Consider the following 18,790-nt stretch of genomic DNA (forward strand, 5'->3'; position numbering starts at 1 on the left):
TCTCTGCCCTCCCTCTGCCCCTGCCCATTTGGGTGCACAGATATAAACCCTCCAGCCAATATGTTTCCTTTGGGGGACTGGAAGGTTTGCCTGGAGGGTGCGCATGGCTCTTCTCTCATCCCAACGCTTTCCCTAGAGACGGAGCAAGGGTATTTCCTGGCGGCTGTTCCCGGTGAGCTCACACCGTGGGCACTCCTTCAGAGCTAGAGCAGTAGGGCAGGTTACTGCTCCAGCTTTGCTAGAAACCTTGGAGCTCCCGACGCTTTGCCTCACCGCGTGGAAGCAGTGCTGATCCGTCTCAAGGGAACACAGGTAAGCCAGGCTGGGATGAGAGGCGAGCAGCAAGCCAGCAGCCACTGGGCACTCTGGTCGCTGCTTTGATTTTTCTTTTCCCTTTCTCTTCTTCTGTCTCGGGTCTCCTCCATCCCTTCACCATCTCTCGCCTGAGGTCTGTTCAGCTAGGAGATGGGATTTACCATCTCGGGTATGATTCTTTTTTTACCCTACACAACCACTTGCCTTGCTGTAAAAGCATAATGCAGAGCACCAGGGATCAGGAGAGAGTCACTGTGTTGCGAATGAGCACATGGAAACCCAAGATCATGAGGAGTCAGACCTCAAACCAATCTGCCTGCCATCTATTTTATTTTTCTTCTGTAGCTGTGATCTCACCTGGTCTGGGGAACCAGCCTGCCTGGATTAAAGGGAGGGCATCGTTAACCTGCAATTGTAAAAGAACGGTGGAGGTTTATCCACAAGTCAGTTTATCTGGTTGGAGCAGGAGGTTACAGAAGAGCTTGTTTGTATTAGCGTTACACTCCTGTGTTTTCTCCTTTTGAACTTCTTCTTGGAAGAGAAGCAGAGGAAGCTGCGGTAGCTTCACACCACTGCACACCTACAGTAACTGCTGAACTCGGTGGTGTTGCTCAGCTGACACCGGTGTAAACAGGGACTTGACTGTTTCTCCACAAGAACATGATCAACTGATAAGTGGTTTTAAGATAAACTTCCCTTCCTTGCGTTAGACAGCTGAAAGGATTTTCAAAGCAAAGAAAGCTCTGTTTTCCACCCCTTACCACCACTGCCTTGGGAGCTCAGAGACGCTACTGAAATGCTTGGTGTCACCCCGGTACCTGCTCATTCTGAGCTAGAGAAGCACAGCTGGACAGGTTAGTTCAACACTGCATCCAGGGACTTAACTGCTTAGTTCCAGGGAATTTCTGTGGCTCTTGTGTACCAAATACCCAGCTGCTAGGGTTTGGATGGTGCTTCCAAACACCTCTAAGGTTGGCACCCATCTATCAGCTTCTAAAATAGCTCCAAAGTCTCAAGGATCTGAAACAAAATATGCCAAACAGGAAACTTGATCAGAACTTTTACTTTTTCAAATGAATAAAAGAGGGCTGAGAAATGATGCTCACACTGAGGATAGGAAAGTCTTTAGCATGGGGAAGAAGAACAGGCAAAAGGTTAGATTTTTTTTGGAATACCACTTGTAACTGCAGCTTCTGCCACTGCCAGAGGCCAGGCCGGGGGAACCTGGAAGTGGAGAGCCCACTCGAGGTGTGAAGCTCTGATGCCTTTCACTGGGAAACCAGGACGGGGCTTGCATGGGAGCACATTCAAAGTGAAATCACTGACACTGAAGAGACACCTCGCAATGCCTTCGCTCTGCGCCCCCAGGACTCCGGTAATACCCAGCGTCTGTGCTGGTGCCCTTGGTGCTCCAGGGCTGAGCTTGCATAAGGTGAGCTCCAGCCCTCAGAAAGATGCTGAGAAACAACTAAGGAGAACAGAGCCAATGAGCAATAAACCCTGTGGAGTTGTCCACTCCCAAAAGGTAGTTCACAGCCCACAAAGTACAGGCAAGTCCTCTTGGCAGAAAGATCTGAGTCATAAAGAAAGTGAAGAGAAGGGAGAAGACAGGGTGACAAGGACGAGGCTGAAATGGGGAAGCATCACGCGGCAGCGATGACCCCTGATGAGAGACGTTAATGCCATGGATGGGGCTGTGTCCCAGGCTCAGAGTTCAAGAACATTTCCTAGGCTGATTTGTCACTCCTGCGTCCTGGGAAGAGAGGAGGAAATATTCTGCAATATGATGCGTGCTGGGAAGAGGATGAGTCTTTCATAGGAGGGTAAGGACACTGTGCTTGAGCAGGCTGGTGCAACATGAGCATGCGTGTGTGCAAGGGGCAGGCAGGCAGAGTGTGCTTCTCCCCTTTCCCTTTGGGTGTGCAGGACACTCCTTCCCCGGGTGCAAAACTAACCCTCTCCTCTCCCTTTTGCAAAGGTGGCCCAACAATGCCGAGCATATTTTCCTACCAGAGCGCCGAAGTCGACTGGTGTGAAGGCAACTTTGAGCACTCGACGGTCATTGCAGAGTACTACAACACCGTGAGTGCGGGCGCATCCGAAGGGCAGGCTGGGGCGTGAAGGCAGCTGGCTCCGGGCACCCAGGAGCTGCTTTTTAGAGACGAGACAGGACAACCTTGTTTTCTCTCCTCCTGCTCACCCCTTTGAACTTCCTGGTGTTGGAGGGTGCTGGTATGGGGACCATTTTCTGAGCTTCAGGTAAATCATGGGACTTTTATTGCTTACAACAGCCAGCTGCTCACAAAACGAGCTGGGGTCAGGGGTACTTCTGGCATGTGTGGGGCTGAGTTCCCAGTCAGAAAACCCTGGCGGTGCTCCTTAGCCCAGATTTGTGAGATCCTGTTATACCAGTCCTGCAGCTCTCCTGCCAACTGGGGTAAGTCCCACACAGGGCTCATATATTCCAGCTAAATGTACAGGAGTGGCAAAATGAGAGCCAACACTTGCATGAACCATGTCAGGCAGGTTGGGAATCCGGAACTCAAGACAGAGGGAAGCTGATGCATGAGCCAGTTTCACCTCCTATGATCCTTTATAATTCAGTCTCCATCCAGCGCCAGTCCCTTGAATACAGCCTCCTTGGCTTAAGCGTGGCTAGAAGCATCCATATCTGTCTGCAGAGGACTCGGTAGATAACCGGTCTACCTCAGTGCAATTACAGGCTAGCAGGGGTGTGAGGCATGTGGATTTACAACCTTCCAAAGGCCTTGTTTACAACTTTTAGCAATTACTGTCTAACACTAGAAGTTCTTGTTCTCATGGAAATGTCTCTTCCTCTTTTTTTAAAGCATTTCCTGCTTTTAATAAATTGCCTATAATAACGATAATTCCCTCACCCAAGTCCCGCAGCTCCCAAACTCTAATTGCCCAGCCAGGGTCTCAGAGGAGGGATGCTCGGGCTGTATATAGTCACTTCTCTTTGAGACAGTTAACAAATAAAGATCTGCCAGTCCAGACCAAATCCTGCTTCCCTCTGGCAACCAACTGAATGTGTTGTGCTGTTGCCTGTTTACTGGCACTGCATCCCTGTCAGATGGGCTCAGAGCTGCAGAGCAAGGCATAACTAGCAAGAAGGTACAGAAATCACTCATACTCACATCAGCGTTTCAAATGTAGCTGGAGATGCCAAATGCCTTTGTGTTTTGGAGTATCACTGGCAACACTGGAGAGGGGCTGATTTCCACAGAGCAGGAAGTCTGAAAGTTATGTTTTTAATCAGAATTCATTCAGGGAGATAAATTTGCCTAACCTCCTAGTTTAGTACATAGGCAGCATTTTTCAAATGTGTCTTTGGAGCTGAGACCCCATTTTCACAAGGATCCTGATTTACACCCAGACTGTCAAAGTGGCTCAGCATCCTTAACACACCCAGAAGTGTCTCAGGAGCTCTCCAAAAGCACTTACATGTGTAACTTCTCTGCGGCATGCTGCTAGACACCAGTTGGTGTGACCAGATGCATAACTGTCTTTCTTAGGGCCCAAAGCCCTCTAATTCCCATAAAACATTAACTCTTAGCTGCCTAGGTCGCTTTGTAGTGCAGGTTTCTAAATTATGTAGCTATTCCTAAAAATCTTACCCAGGTGCCTAGTTCTGGGCTGAGGTCCCTACTAGCCACAGCCATCTCCCATGTTCCCATACTATACCACCTTTGAGGCACTGGGCTTGTCTGGATGAATTTGCACTCGGTAGGACTGAGACACAGCTTTCCTCCAGGAGAGGAAAACTTCTGCAACGCCTGTTTCCACACAGATGCAAACTAGTGTGATACCGAGGAACACAGAGACATGTGGGCAGAGCAAACCCTGCAGGATTATTTCCAGTGATTAAACTAACCCTTCTTCCTTGCTATATGTGAACACAGGGCACCTCTTTCCCAGCAAAGAAAGAGCTTTTTTTGGTCCCTGCACTGATCTCCTTCTTGCCAGGCTCGCTTTTACCAGTCCACAGATCTCAGCAGAGTGCCTGTGCAGGTGGAGGGTACCACTTCTGCAGTTTCTGTCTTAAGATGCGATTCCCGTTTAGAGAAAGCAGCAGAGACCTAAACCTGCCTTGACAGCTGCCTGCGTCAGGGCTGGCATGTGATCTCCTGTCCAAACAAGGGGAGACAAAAGAGCAAACCCTCCTAAAAACTGCTGCTGTCTGAGCATCTGACAACAGCCCCAAAGGCTGCACTGTGCTCAGGGCCAGACCTTGTAACCAAAAGCAGGCAGGAGCATCACTTACATGGGCATCACCCCTTCATCAGACTGCACACAGTGCAGTGCACATTGCCTGGCTCTCACCCCTTGCAGCAGCACCAGGGGAGCCCTCTTCATGCTCTGGGCTCTCTCGCAGGATCAGGCTCCTTGTGATGCGCCCTAAAGGAGGGACTATAGAAATCGGACCAGACTGAGATCCCGAGCTATCCCTGCTGGCTGGCAGCATGTTGCAGATCCAGCTGGGGCTCAGGCCACTATCTCAGATGTGATCCTAACAGCCTGGATCTCCTTCTCTTCTCTCCTCCACTCGTTTGCTCCCCATATTCAGATTGCTTCCTCCCTGCGGCCAGCTTTATAGGCCTTATCTCACTGGCCTGCCCTGAGATAATTCTCTCAGTATTGACTTCAGCATCAGTTTGCCAGAGTTTTAGACTAGCTGGGAATCCAGCCAGCTCCTGCCCAAGGCCCCTGCACCACTAAATCAGCGGGGCTTCCTAATGGAGCATCCTCTTCAACATTTTCTCCCCAACACTGCCCGGGGCTCAAGCAGGGTAGTTTTGTGCCAGCAGCAGCAATGTGCTGCTGAGAATTGCTCTGTGCCAGCCGCACTCTCTCTCAGGTCTGCTTGGGTTGGATGCTTTTTATTAGAAATAAGCACCCAGGGTATGAGCAAAGAATGTAAACAGTATCTCTAAGTACCTAATAATACATCGTGGCTCGTGATTGGATGCAGTTCAGCAACAAAGCGCTAACTATTTATAGGGACTCAATGACCCAGAAATTTATTGTCTTCTGGCTGTTCGTAAGAGAACAGTATTGTGCTACATGAGGGTCATCAGTCAGGGACTTGTCTTTCTACCCTCATTTCTTTCCTGAAATGACTGATCCAGGATGCTGGTAATGACAACCAAATCCTCAGCAGTCTCTCTGGCAAAGCAGCAGGAGCTCTGACACTGCTGTATATCCAGAGCTCCCAGATGCTTCATCGATCGGTGGGGATAAGCTCAACCACAGGTGCAAATTACCTAGATATGCCCAGAGAAGCACTCACTTTCAGAGTGTGTCAGAGCCATGGCATGTGCCCCGGCCCTCCGCACAGGTTCAGTAACCCCGTGGCATCGCAGACGCATCGCGCTTTCGCCTGCCCAGGAAGTCCCATGCAGGAGTACAGCAGCTCCTCACCCTGCACTCTGCAAACACAGACAAACAGCTGTTTCCTGCCCCAAAGCACTGGCATGACACTGCGATCTCAGGACACGCAGCCTCATCTTCTGCTACACAGGTCTGGCTATTAGGAACTTGCTATACAGGTCTGGAGAGCCTCTGAGATAATCACTTCTGCCTTTGGCCCTGTGAGCTCTTCTGTCAGCTAAAGCTGGTTCGCTGGTCTTGAAGTGAATGAATGCACTCCAATGACTCTTGCAGAAATCTCCCCTCACTGCAGAAAATGCCTGTCTTGAGTAAGGACCAGCACATGCCTTGGCTGCTACTGCGCTGTTGCTGTGCTCTCCTGTCCCAATCCGTATCGGAGGCTTGTTCTCACCCTGTCATGGATGGAGAAGCAAACAGATTCTCTGCAGGTCTCTCTCTCCATCTTAGGTTGCAAAGTGCCGAGTTGCACAAGCCCTGGGGCCTTTCCCATGATCCTGCTAATGCACCAGGATTAGAGCCATGTCGCTGATCCCAGTCTTGCTTTTCTCCTAGTGAAAGAAGCAAATGCCAGTATAGGCAGGCTTGGCTTAGGTACCTGGAGCAATAACTCACACTTGTTAGGAAGTGGGACATCGCTGTAAGCGCACACGCAGTGGAAAACCACAGGGCTGAGTCACCCTCACAAGTCAAATCACACCTCGGCTCCATCACCACTCTCTTATCTCCCTGGCATCCTGGGCAGAGGGAGCTGGTGCCTCCTGGCCAGTACGACCCAGCTAGGTATAAGTAGAAGCTGTGCTGGGGAGACTCAGTGTGAGCAGAGACTCTGGAAAAACTTCCTAATGGGAGTACTGGGAGCAAAACCCTCCTAACTACATTTGAGATGGAGCTTGCCACATCCTAAGTGGAAGATATAAGACAGCTCTTACAAATCAGGGCTTGGATCTGACAAGTGATGAAGACCCTGTGTCCCCCACAGATGCAGTTTTGTAGCGGCTCTCCCCTAAGCTCTGGGTTTGGCTGCTCTGCAAGGAATCACTCTATCCTTTCGACCCTATTGGCATAGTTCCCCTGATTATCCCTCCCCTCTGATATCTGATCTTGCACATCTCATACTGAATTAATGAAGCGATAACATTGCTATCACGTAATTAATGGCACTGTTGCAATGCCCACTGCAGCAGGGATTCAGACCTCTCTACACGCAATCTCAAAGTCCCGCATTTCCTCACTTTGACGTGCATGCTGGCACTTGCACACTGTTGCCTTTTCTGCAAGCATTTTCGCTCTTCCTGCTATCCCTGCTTGTCTTCCAAAAGCCTCTTTAACCATTTCACAGGAAAAGAAATGTTTGCAACACAGTTGTTACTTTAACACACAGTTTGGTTTCTCGATCATTTCCGAACAGTTTGACCTCAAGTGTGCAAGTGGGACCAGCGCTTCTCTTTTCATAGCTGGAATGGGAACAGACCGGGATTTGGCTCTAAGCACCTACAGAAAACCAATACGCTTGGCCTGAGAATTGCTGTTAATGGGAGCATCAACTTGTTTCATGAAAGCCTTAGTGAAATTCAAGATTAATCTTCAGGTGTTAAAGGGAATAGAGACCTTACATAAAGCGTGACTTGTGTTTCCCTCTGGAATATGAGAGGGTGTGTTTCATATATATAACAACATCCCTGTGATTTGCGGCCCTGTTACTATAAACTTAGATCCCATTGGACATCACAAGCCAAGCATCGATTTTGCAGTTTACCTGGTGCATGTGAGGGCTGCTGAGGGGTGAGACTCCAGCTGTGGAGGTCAGATTCCAGGCTTGAGGTCTGGGTCAGCATCTAGCTGTAAGATGAAAGGAAAAGGATTTTCAGGGTGAGATAAAAGTCACCCTGGTGGCTTGCCAAATGGCATTTTAGCAGATGGCTCTGCCCTGCTCTTCCAAAGCCCCAGAGAGCTGTCTGGCAGGTAAAACGTGGCACCACAGTCCCAACCTTTCATGAGCAAGAAAGCTTTTCCCTGGGGAGGCTGTATTTCCCTGTGATATCCCTTTACTGAGTTTGCAAAATCAGGTGAAAAAGCCAGGGTAAGAACCCATAGAGGGTAAGGATTATTTCAAACTTCATTCCTCCGTAGCTGCAGGGTGGTGTGGGCCTGATCCAACACACAGGTCCAGGCTTTGGGCACTCGCAGCTCCTCCCCAGCTCTCACATTTTGCCCGTCAGCATCTGCCATTCCCCGAAGCACTGGCACTTTCAACCAGCCCAGGCAGCAGCAACAGGCTGAGCCCCAATACCATGCCCTCCTCCCCAGACAAATCAAAGTCTGTCAATGAAGCAATTTTGCAGAGTTGGAAATCAGGGCAGAATAATTTCGCTGCATTCATTTGCTAGGTATGTTTAAAGGAGGTTTATGACTTCATGTAATTACTAGTGTCCAGAATACCTCCCCCTCCAGCCAGGTGGCTTCACACATGACACTACAGGATGTCACCTCAGTCCTGTTCCCACCTACCAATGTCCTGCTTGTCCTGCTGCTCTTCACCGCACCCAATCCCAGTTAACGAAGGTTTTCCTGACTGTGGCTTGCTGTTGTGGCCTAGCTCCTCACGCCCACCCAGCCCCTCGCAGGGGGCTGCCTGCTGGCCGAAAGGGGCAGAAGCCATCCAGGGAGTTTTTGGCAGGCCTGGGTTGACAGGAGAGGGAGATGGCTGCAAACAGAAGAGCTTTGGCAGCTTGCCTGAAGACACTGGGCAGCTGAAGCTAAACCATCACCCAAAAGGGGCACACCAGCTTATCCCGGGCTTGCTGGCCCCAGAGGTGCGTGCAGGGAGAGCACAGATGTCTGCAGCCATTGCTGTCACAGCAATAGCTGTCCTTCCAGTTCCAGCCTCGCTTCTCGGGAAACGCCTCTGCCCTCTCCCTGTGCCAAGAGTAATACCTGCCTCCACGCGATGCTTTCCACTAGAGATCAGTATCCTCTTTGCACACGGAGATACTGAGGCACATGGTGGGATGGGACTTGCCCAAGATCATGCAATAAGCTGAATGTGCCTCTTGTTTTTCAGATCAGCAATGTAAGCTTCTTTGTCCTTTCTCCTGCCCTGCTCTACCTGAACCGGCAGTACCGTCAGCAGCGCGCCTTGCCCTTGTATTTCGTCTCTGGCCTGCTCTTCTGCGTAGGTGGGTGCCAAGGTTGTGAGAAGACCAGACAGGTTGCCAGAGTACCCGATTGTTCATTCATTATACCTTTGGCTTTGGAGGCTGGTTCTTAGTGGCCAAAGCACAGGGGCAAGCTGGGGTGGGAAACTGAACAGCCGCGTCTGTTTGAAGCCCTGCAGCTCATGGTTCCTGCTGGCTGTGGATGCACAGCTTCCAGCCCAGTAAATCCACGTGGTTCTGTGTGGACTGACTCACTCAAGCCTCCATTAACGCCAAGGTACATGCACTTCAGGAACGGTGTGTCTTTAGGAATGGCCCCCAAGAACTTCCCAGGCCAGACGGGCTCGTGTGAGGACGGAGCTTTGCTGACACAAGCTGTCCTTGCTCCTTGCAGGTATCTTCTCCATGTACTTTCACATGACTCTGAGCTACGTGGGACAACTCTTAGATGAGCTCTCCATCCTCTGGACACTGGCTGTGGCATATTCCTTTTGGTACCCAAGGGTTTATTTCCCCAGGTGCATCAAGAGCAGGTATGACTCACAGGGACATAGGGTTGCAGGCTCTGAGGGGAGGGCTGGGACATTGACATTGATACATGTGACCCACAGATTCCGCCCCCCAGCCCACAGCCAGCTCCCCTGCAAGGGGTCAGCATTGAGGTTACGGCAGTTTGCTTTGGGACTGGACCCTCCATCACTCAGTAGTGGATGTGCTGACAGAGGAAGAGTAAGAAACCCTCCCATGGGGAAGGGCTGTGATGGGTTCCTGTCGCCTGGAGCTGCTTGTATTTGCAAAGCTGCAGAGAAAAATTTGCATGGAGAATTTAAAAATTAATTAGGAAATTAAATGTTCCTGAGCACTGACATTCAATTACCCATGCTGTCAAACTGTCATAGCATCCCCTGCCATCCACAGAGAGCTTTCCCTGAAGGCTGATGGGATTTCCCATAGGACAAGCTGGTCCAAGTTAACACCCCACATTTCAAAGGTTGTTTGCAGGAGGGCTGGCTGGGCTAGAGGACCTCAGCAGAAAGGATGGGGGTACTGGGTGGGCATGGATCAGCAGAAACAGGAATCCAGCAGGGCTTTGCTCAAAATATGGTCCCATCCTGGCAGGCTTGCTGGAGCCCTCTGAGCCAGCCCAGTTAGAAGCCTTGTGAAGGCCTGCTCCAAGTCTGCTCTTCCCATGCCCAAGAGGAGGTCACCAGGAGTTCACTGTGGAGACATGGTTGGGGGAGAGGGGAAGGGACTTGAGAAGGGATTTGCATGTGAAAGGCCCCTCTGAGCCCTATTGTTGTTCAGTCAGCCCAAATCTGCATGTTTGCACGGCTCAAGCCCCTGCCTGCGGCTGCTGGGACTCCTGCTTTGCAGCCCTTCCCTGTGCAAAGCTCTCGATGCCTTTACCTCTTGATGCTCGTCTCTGGCATCACCATGAAAGTGCACAAGTTATCTTCTGGGCTGTGTTCCCCTCTCTGTCGTGGACTAACTGGGGGGCTTTTGGCAAAGCACAGATATAAACAGATATATAGTAATCCTGGCCTTCCTGCCAGGACTACTGCAGAGGCTGAGGTCAGCCATGTACAAACAGATTGGAGGTGCTGGAGAAGGGTTTCTTCTCTCAAGCAATGAGCAGGACCTCTCCCATCCTTACCCTTCCATACTGTGAACTTTGGGGGCACTGACACTCACTCCCAATTTCCTTTAGGAAGCATTTCTTCTGGTTGAGTGGTGTCACCACCGTGATCAGTACCTTGATGTCCTTCATCAAACCAGCACTCAATGCCTATGTGCTCAACTGCATCGCCTTCCACCTGCTGTACCTGACATGGTGTGAGCTGAAAAAGTAAGGAGGGGGCTGAGAGGGGTTATCTGCAGGTCCACTGCACGCTCCTGGCAGGCTCACATGTGGCAGTGACTCTGTGCACAACAGTGAATGGAGTCCAAGACTTCATCAGCCACATGTTGGACTATCAGCTCTGCAAAGAATTGGGGCAGCCTGGGGGGGGGACCCGGGAAGAGGCACAGGCAGGACTGTGAGCAGTGGGGTACAAGAAGGCCATCTGGCCCAGGTGCCACGCAGAATGGGGACAATCCATGGGACAAGTGCATCTTCTCCTCCCCAGCTGCCATCTCTGCAGCTCTTTTCCCTGGGGGATTTGGGAACCAGTGTGGGGGTGGGAGAACACCCCAGGATCTGGGGAGAAAGACAGGAGTGCCTTGGCATCTCCTAGCATCATCCTCACCCACAGAAAGTCAGAAACCCCCTCTACAGAGCCACACTTCTCCAGTTCTTGTGGTCTGATGCTCTCCAGAAGAAACTCGCTGGGTTTTGCCCTGTTGCATTAGCAGTTGCAGACAGGAACCAGCCCTCTTTAAAACCTTCTTTCCTTCCAACACGATACTCTGCTCCCTCTCCCTCGCTGTGTCTTCCAGGTGCAATGACAAAAGGGTTCACCGGATGGCCGCAGCCATGGTCGTGTGGTGGGTGCTGGCCATCAGCAGCTGGATAAGTGACAGGTGGCTCTGTGGGCTCTGGCAGGCGATCAACTTCCCCTACTTCCACAGCTTCTGGTAAGGGCTCCAGCGTAGAGGCAGGAACCCCAGCTCAAACATTTCAGGGGCTGAAGGGCCACAGCTAAGGAGACAGGGCAGCAGGGATGTGATACTTATAGAATCATAGAATCATTAAGGTTGGAAAAGACCTCTAAGATCATCGAGTCCAACCGTCAACCCAACACCCCCATGCCGACTAAACCATGTCCCTAAGCGCCTCATCTACACGTCTTTTAAATACTTCCAGGGATGGGGACTCAACCACTTCCCTGGGCAGCCTGTTCCAATGTTTAACCACTCTTCCAGTAAAGAAATTTTTCCTCATGTCCAATCTAAACCTCCCCTGGCACAACTTGAGGCCATTTCCTCTCGTCCTGTCGCTTGTTACTTGGGAGAAGAGACCGACACCCCCCTCGCTACAACCTCCTTTCAGGTAGTTGTAGAGCACGATAAGGTCTCCCCTCAGCCTCCTTTTCTCCAGACTAAACAACCCCAGTTCCCTCAGCCGCTCCTCATAAGACTTCTTCTCCAGACCGTTCACCAGCTTCGTTGCCCTTCTCTGGACACGCTCCAGCACCTCGACGTCCTTCTTGTAGTGAGGGACCCAAAACTGAACACAGTATTCGAGGTGCGGCCTCACCAGTGCCGAGTACAGGGGCACAATCGCTTCCCTACTCCTGCTGGCCACAATAGTTCTGATGCAGGCCAGGATGCCATTGGCCTTCTTGGCCACTTGACGAGAGAGCAGCCACATCTCTGCCCAACCCTCTCCCCCTTTCCTCTGTCGCTATTGATGCTGCTCCTCACCCTGGCCTCAGCCCAAGAATTTGGTCCTAATCACTGCTTAATATCCCTACCTCCTCCGCACCAGCCAAATGGTGTTTTGCAAGTGAAATTGTTCTAAAGGTCCCTCCAGGTAAGCAGCTTGCTTTCAAAGGGCTGCATCTGCTTCCAGGAAGCTGCATGAAGTGCAATGTTCTTTGAGTTATTTTAATAGCCAAACTGAAAGACAGTGATTTTCTTGGGCAAGACATTTCAGTGCCTGGCCAAGTGTGGCTGTAAGTGCCGCACACAGTGCATATTCTCAGATTCATCCTCACAAATCACTGGGATGACTGGGACAGATTCCCAGCGCTGCTAGGCTTGGCCAGGCAAGGTGGAATGGGTGGGTTTGTTTGGGGCTTAAGTCCTCTATATCACCCCATCCCCTCTGCGCAAGGAATTGTCCCAGCCCCAGCTCCCAGAGCTCTTCTAGGATTTCCCCATAGGCACAAACCCTGCAGGACCCGCACTCCTTGCAGCCCTCGTGCATCATGGGATTGGGACCTTCGCCTGCCATTGCCGTACCCCTTGGCTCTAGCCTCATGGTGGCAATGCCAGCCGCACACCGGTACAAGGTGCAGGAGGAGCAGGTGGAGTTATGCCTGTCCAACACATGTTTTTTTGGTTTCCTTGCCAGGCATGTGCTGATAGCCATGTCCCTCCTATACTGCTGCCCACTGGTCATCTACTTTGACGTCAACTACGAGATGCCATCATTCAAGCCAAAGCTAGGATATTGGCCCAGCGACTCTTGGCCTGTCGTGGTGCCTTACATTGTTCTGGAGGAATCCCACAAGCAGTGCTAGAGCCGGTTGCCCTCAGGCATCCCTCGGGCACGGGGTGCACGATGCACACGTGTGCGTCTGCATGGGGAACACCTCGGCTGTTCGCCTGTTCCTCGGACAAGGGCAATGTGGCTAGCGGATGGGGCAGGGAGCAGCTGAGGCCTCGTGATGCTGGGCATGAAGCAGGGTGGGAGCCCACACGTGCCTTGGAAGACCCTGCCCAGACTGGCGTCCAGGGAACCGAAGATCTCCTCCTTCAGCAGATCCCCACTGAGAAGGGGAGGGAGATGGTGCTTCTTCTGTGTCTTCTGCATTAGTCAAGCGGCGGCAACCCCTGCTGACAAGGGCACAGCGGAGAACACAGAAGCCAAACTGGTGACAGCTGGGTTTGTCGGGGCTGCTCTAATTATTATTATTAATTTTATTTATTGATGTATGTGGTCTTGCTCAGGAGACCTGTGCATTAAAGCTGTGGACACTGACTTGCACTGAACCCCTTTCTTTGCCCTGACTGCACCACATCCCCTGTTATCTGCCAGTCACAGGCAGGGTGGCCAAAGCTCTCTCTGACCTAGGGAGAGCTGTTTATAAAGAGAAATTCTCCTGGGTGACAGCCCAAAAGGGGCTCTGCTGGCCCAGCTCCTAGGGTGCTCTACCCCAGGCTCTACCCCTTCTTCAACCCGCAGTGGCCCTTGCTCTTCCCCAGCTCTGACAGTCTCAAAATGGCCATGTGTAATTTGGAGATACCTCTGCTTGCTGAAAGGGCTGGCTGATGGCAGAGAGTGAGGGTAGGAGCCAGTACATTAGATAAACCTGTCGGTACCTTTGCAAGAACAAAGAGAAGATGCAAAGCCTCAGAGAAAGACCACTGCTGTGCCACGGATACAAAGCGATGCTTTCCAGGTTCTCCCCACAGTGTAACAGCGACGAAGTTGCTCTCACAGCCATGGGACATACTCTTGTTCTCTTAGCCTTGCTGCATTACAGTGACGAGTTGAACCATGTCATGGGTCTGGGTCCTCCCACAACCAGCAGGGACTGTCTCTGGAGGCTGGCAGAGTGGCTGAGGTTGACTCCCTGCAACACAGCCAGGACAAGGTAATGTCACTCCAGGGACCACAGGCTTTTTGGGCCCTTGGGAGGAAAGCAAAAGCAGAAGCACTCTGTGCTTAACCTCTGAGGCAGAAGGTGCTGCCCAACAAGCCACGCAGCGCCTGTGCCGCGGCCCTCCCATGGCCGCTGCTGCCTCGTGGGTCCCTCTGCAATGGTCCCCAGAGCCACTAGATGGCAAATTTGGCTCATGAACCCCGAGCAATATTTTATCTTGGGAAAGGGATGCCTTGCGTAAGGACTGAACCCCCAGGCCTGGTCCCCCTGCCGTCTCCATCCCCCAGCACCGGGGTCAGATACCTCTCTGCCAGCACGGCCGCTGGTGAGACACCTGCACAAGGTGCAGGACAAGGGGGACTCGGAGCTCCAGCCTTTGTATGCCCTCACCTCCCTGTGCCGGTGCCCATCTCCTCCTCCGTTTGCCTCTTTGTCTCTCCTGCATGCCAGCACTCTTGCCTCTCCCCTCATCACCCCGTCTCCCTTTCGCTGACCCTCCCCCGTTTCGCTCCCTCTTGCTCTCCCCCCCTGCCTCACCCCTTCCCCAGCCCATCACATTCTTCTACAGCCTATTAATAACTTCTGGGCAATTGCACCGGGTCCCCGCTGGGCTCGGCCCCTCCGTCGGCGCTGCCCTGCGCAGCCACTGAGAGCGCCGACAGCAAGGTCAAAAGTGGAGCAAGAAGTTCAAAAGTGCAGCAGGGCTTTCACAGCCCCTCTCCCCGTCAGGGGGTGGAGGAGGCCGCTCGAAAAGAAAGGCCGCGTTGCCAGGGAGCCTGGCACAGGAAAAGGGGGTCACCTTCACCTCCGACAGGACCGCTGGAGATGGACAGGCGCCAGCAGCCCTGCGGGCCGAAGATGCTGAGAGAGCCACGAAGGGATGGAGGCTGGGGCGTGGGCGAGGAGGGCTAATTGGCCCTCCTAACCGGCCGCGGGGCCGGTGTGATGCTCGGCAGAGAAACCCAGCGGCAAAATCCCCCGTGCAGTATGGTAATAAGGGAGGTGTCCCGGGCGCCGCTGCCTTGAGAACAATGTTGCTGCAGTTGAGTGACTGTAACAGGCCCTGATGACAGCCGGGGCCGCGTTAAAAATGCCTATTCAAGCAGATCAAGACATTGAGAGGCCTCGTGGGGATCTGAAACCCTCAGGGATTTCTGGATGAAGCCAGAAGCTGAATCCCCAGCCCTGGGAACCTGGGGAGGGGGGGGAGAAAGAGAGAAAAGAAAAGAAACCCACAAAGCAGCTTTAAAAGGACTGCAGCGCCCAAGGCAGGGCCTCCTGCTCCAAGTGGGGCTGTAGCCTGAGAAAGCGAAGCAGCCCTGACACCAGTGTGTGACTGTGGTCTGGGCGTCCCCGGGGCTGCACAGGGTTATCTGAGACTGGGGTCGCACCTCCAAAAGGTCCCTGAGCTCCTGGGGATGCTCTGTCCTTCCCGCCAGGAAGCCACGGCTCCAGCTTGCGGGGCGCAGCCTGCACTGCAGAGCTACAAACACCCCATAAAAACGAGTGGGGCTGTCAAAGGGACGAGTCAGGGCATTTTTGCCTTGAGCTGAAAGGGTTCCTGCAGGGATGACCAGCATGCTGAACGGGTAAAGCTGGGAGCCCTCGGAGGGCGAAAGGCAACAGTGGCCCCTTCTCACCCCCCCCAGGCCGTGGGGAGTTCTGACGGTACCTTCTGCACCAGGGCCCTTGGTTGGCCGTGTGAGTGCCTCTCCGCGTGTAACCAGCCAGCTCGCTCAGCAGAGCAACACAGGAAAACAGGCAGGGCAGGAAAAGCTGCAAGCCCTGCACTCGGGGATCTGAGTTAGGACTGGTCAAAATTAAACCTTTCCTTATTTTTGCCAGATGAGCCCTAACCCGGATCATTTCCCTGATTTGGTTCACCATGTGGCTGCCTAAACCACAAGAAAAGAGGCAAGAGAAGGAGCAAAAAAGGATAGAGGCTGCTGCTTTCAACTGATGCCAGATTAAAGAGGTTGTGAAACAATGGCATCAGTTGAGTCTCTTTAGTGCAATTGCAACACAAATGAAATAATAATGTTGATAACGCACCAGTCCTGCAGCATCAAGTATTAACACTTACCTGTTCTGCTGCACTGAATTGCCTCCTGCTGTTACAGATTTACACTGCAGGATTTGGCTCGCAGACTGGAAACTTTTCAAGGCAGAGTGATTTATCTGTAAAGGACGTTGCACATTCATGGATCTGCATAAATAATGCAAAAGTAATTAATAATAACCCGGGCCCTGCTCTTAACAATGCCAGGAGAAGAAATTGCTTCACTGGAGTCTCTCTTATGCCTTTTCCAAAAGATCTTTATTTGTTAACTGTCTCAAAGAGAAAGGAAGATAATAGTTTTGAAACACGGAATGGACGTCGCTAGGTCCTGGGATTTTATTGCCAGCCTGGCAATCTTTATGATTGATTTAAAGAACCCTCTGCTGGAGTCATGTTAAAACAACATTGATTCAGCTTTGATTTTTTTCAATTTTAATCTTCTAGGTCTGCAGTCAAAAGTTAGAAACCATGAACGCAAAGGGCTAGGAAACCCAGAGATAAGCTCCAAGAATTATTACCTCTAAAAGTCTTGTCCTTTCAACTCTAAGTGCTACTTTTGAGGTTTGACACAGGATTTCCAACTCAGGGGCTGGCAATTCTGTTACACCCACCTCACAACTGCTAGGAAAGATGTTTTGGCGTTTTTTTTTCACTGTTTTATCTACATCCTTGCTATCCACTTTTCGTATAAGACAAAATTAGCCATAGGGACATAAACAAATGCCAGGATTTTCCAGATATTGATGGCTGTTCTGGACAGATGAAAGCTATCAGGTCCTGATTAGCTGAAAGTTGTATTTCAGCGAATACTCTCTCACTATGTTTGCAGCAGTCAGGGTCTCGAGGTCCCCTGCCTATGTCTTTCTGTGTTAGCTCACACGTTGGCTGCACACATAATCAGGGCCAGTTTTGACCAGTGATCACGGAGGCGGTGTGGGTAAAAGTCACTTCTCAGTACAGAGAAGCACGGCCATTACATGGCCAAATAAACCAGTTGACAAAAAATATTTTTAATCAAAAGATCAAATGATCTTTTCAGCTGTTTCTATAAAACCCCATGATTTGGTTCCACTTAGTGAGACATTCTCACTGCTGTTTTCAGAAGAAAAACAAGCAGTTCTCATTTGTCTGACAAAGTGGTTCAAATAACTCCAGTTCTCTAGTAATGGCTGCTATCAAAATACCTAAAATGGAAGGATTAATTTTCCTGTGCCTTCACATTACAGCTGAAAACATGGTTTCAATTAGGACTGTTCTCCACTTTTTTTTATTCACTTTCTATGAACATTCAGTCACTTGGGTCCCGATTCATGAGCTCACTTAAGCACATGGTTTTTTATAAATATGTTTAAACATAAAACTGAATTGGGTTGTTTTGAAATGGCACACTTAGGTTCACTGTCACAAATATTTAACAAAAGGCAAAGATTTATCTCAAATGCTGAAGTATTCACCAAAAGCAACATTCAGTTGTGCATTGGGTTATAAAGGTCACAATCTGCAATTGATGCTGCATTTATTTAGATAGGCCTTCCATAAGAGACCAGCTGTCTCAGTTCACTAAAATGCTTAAGCATATGTTTAATTTTAAGAATATGAATAATTCCATTGATATCAATGGCACTTACTTACACTTAAGAATATATTTTGCTGGGCTGGAGCCAGAAATAGTGCCATGTAATGCCAATAAAGTAGAAACTGCAATATTTCTCTAAGTGCTTTCTGGGACCAATTTAAAAATTAATCAATGAAGAACTGTAATGTGAAAATGTAAAAATTAATATACGTGAGATTTTGCTGTTTACTATCCTAATATTGCCAAGTATTAACATCTACCAGAGCACTGCCAAGTGAAATCAAAACCAAATCTGCGAAACAGAGCAAAAATGGCAACAAGTTGAATTTGTTATCCATCATGAATCATCCTATCAGACTTAAAAGATTTGCTCGTGTAACATTGAAGAACATTTACCATCCTTACAGAAAGACATACATATAGAATAAAGACAGGGTCTGACCCCATTTGTACCATCCCCCGTGCGTACTAACTGTATTCAGCCTGGAGAGCCAGTCCAGTCCGAAGTGGATGCTTGAAAGGGAGAACAGGATCTGCTCTGTAACAGCAGAAAAGTGCCTTGACCAAGGATGACTTTTAATGATCAAAATACGATAGAGCAAAGGGTCACTAAAAACACGGTTTTGCTCTCCTGCTTACTGTGCCTTACCTTTCACAAAACTATGAATTGCTCTGTTATGAGGAACGGATGGAAATTTCCAGGCACCAAACACTTCAGCTACTTGTATTTGTTCTTGTAACTTTACTCATCACGAGTCCAACAGTACTGATGTTGCCAGTGACCTACACGGACCTGGGACATACCCCTTATTCCCCTGTGATGGTATCATCACATAAACAGCTATATATCCATATGCAAATGATTGCTGTTTTCAAGCTGTTCATGAGCGACCTTATACACTGCCCATACGGTACAGTAATATGTTTTCCACATATGTCAGATGTTTCATGACACATTTCACGCATATATTTAAAATAGATTTCATAGCATACAAAAATGCAC

The 18,790-nt window shown here is 50.4% G+C and overlaps 1 protein-coding gene across 1 annotated transcript; it reads left to right on the plus strand.

Annotated features, from left to right (window-relative positions):
• Positions 1-2,304: 2,304 nt before the first annotated feature.
• ACER1 (alkaline ceramidase 1) lies at positions 2,305-13,066 on the plus strand. Its single transcript, XM_009323257.1, has 6 exons — positions 2,305-2,397; positions 8,789-8,903; positions 9,277-9,415; positions 10,591-10,728; positions 11,319-11,456; positions 12,898-13,066. The coding sequence occupies exons 1-6, from the start codon at positions 2,305-2,307 to the stop codon at positions 13,064-13,066; spliced, it is 792 nt and encodes a 263-aa protein (XP_009321532.1).
• Positions 13,067-18,790: the final 5,724 nt, after the last annotated feature.

This window comes from Pygoscelis adeliae, unplaced genomic scaffold, assembly GCF_000699105.1.
Source record: "Pygoscelis adeliae isolate BGI_AS28 unplaced genomic scaffold, ASM69910v1 Scaffold590, whole genome shotgun sequence".
NCBI lineage: Eukaryota > Metazoa > Chordata > Aves > Sphenisciformes > Spheniscidae > Pygoscelis > Pygoscelis adeliae.

Bases quoted from the DNA above. Each gene is read 5' to 3' on its own strand.
- ACER1 (XM_009323257.1), top strand. From the start codon at position 2,305: ATGCCGAGCATATTTTCCTACCAGAGCGCCGAAGTCGACTGGTGTGAA. The intron at 8,904-9,276 runs GTGGGTGCCAAG...TGCTCCTTGCAG, and splicing joins TGGCCTGCTCTTCTGCGTAG to GTATCTTCTCCATGTACTTT. The intron at 10,729-11,318 runs GTAAGGAGGGGG...TGTGTCTTCCAG, and splicing joins ACATGGTGTGAGCTGAAAAA to GTGCAATGACAAAAGGGTTC.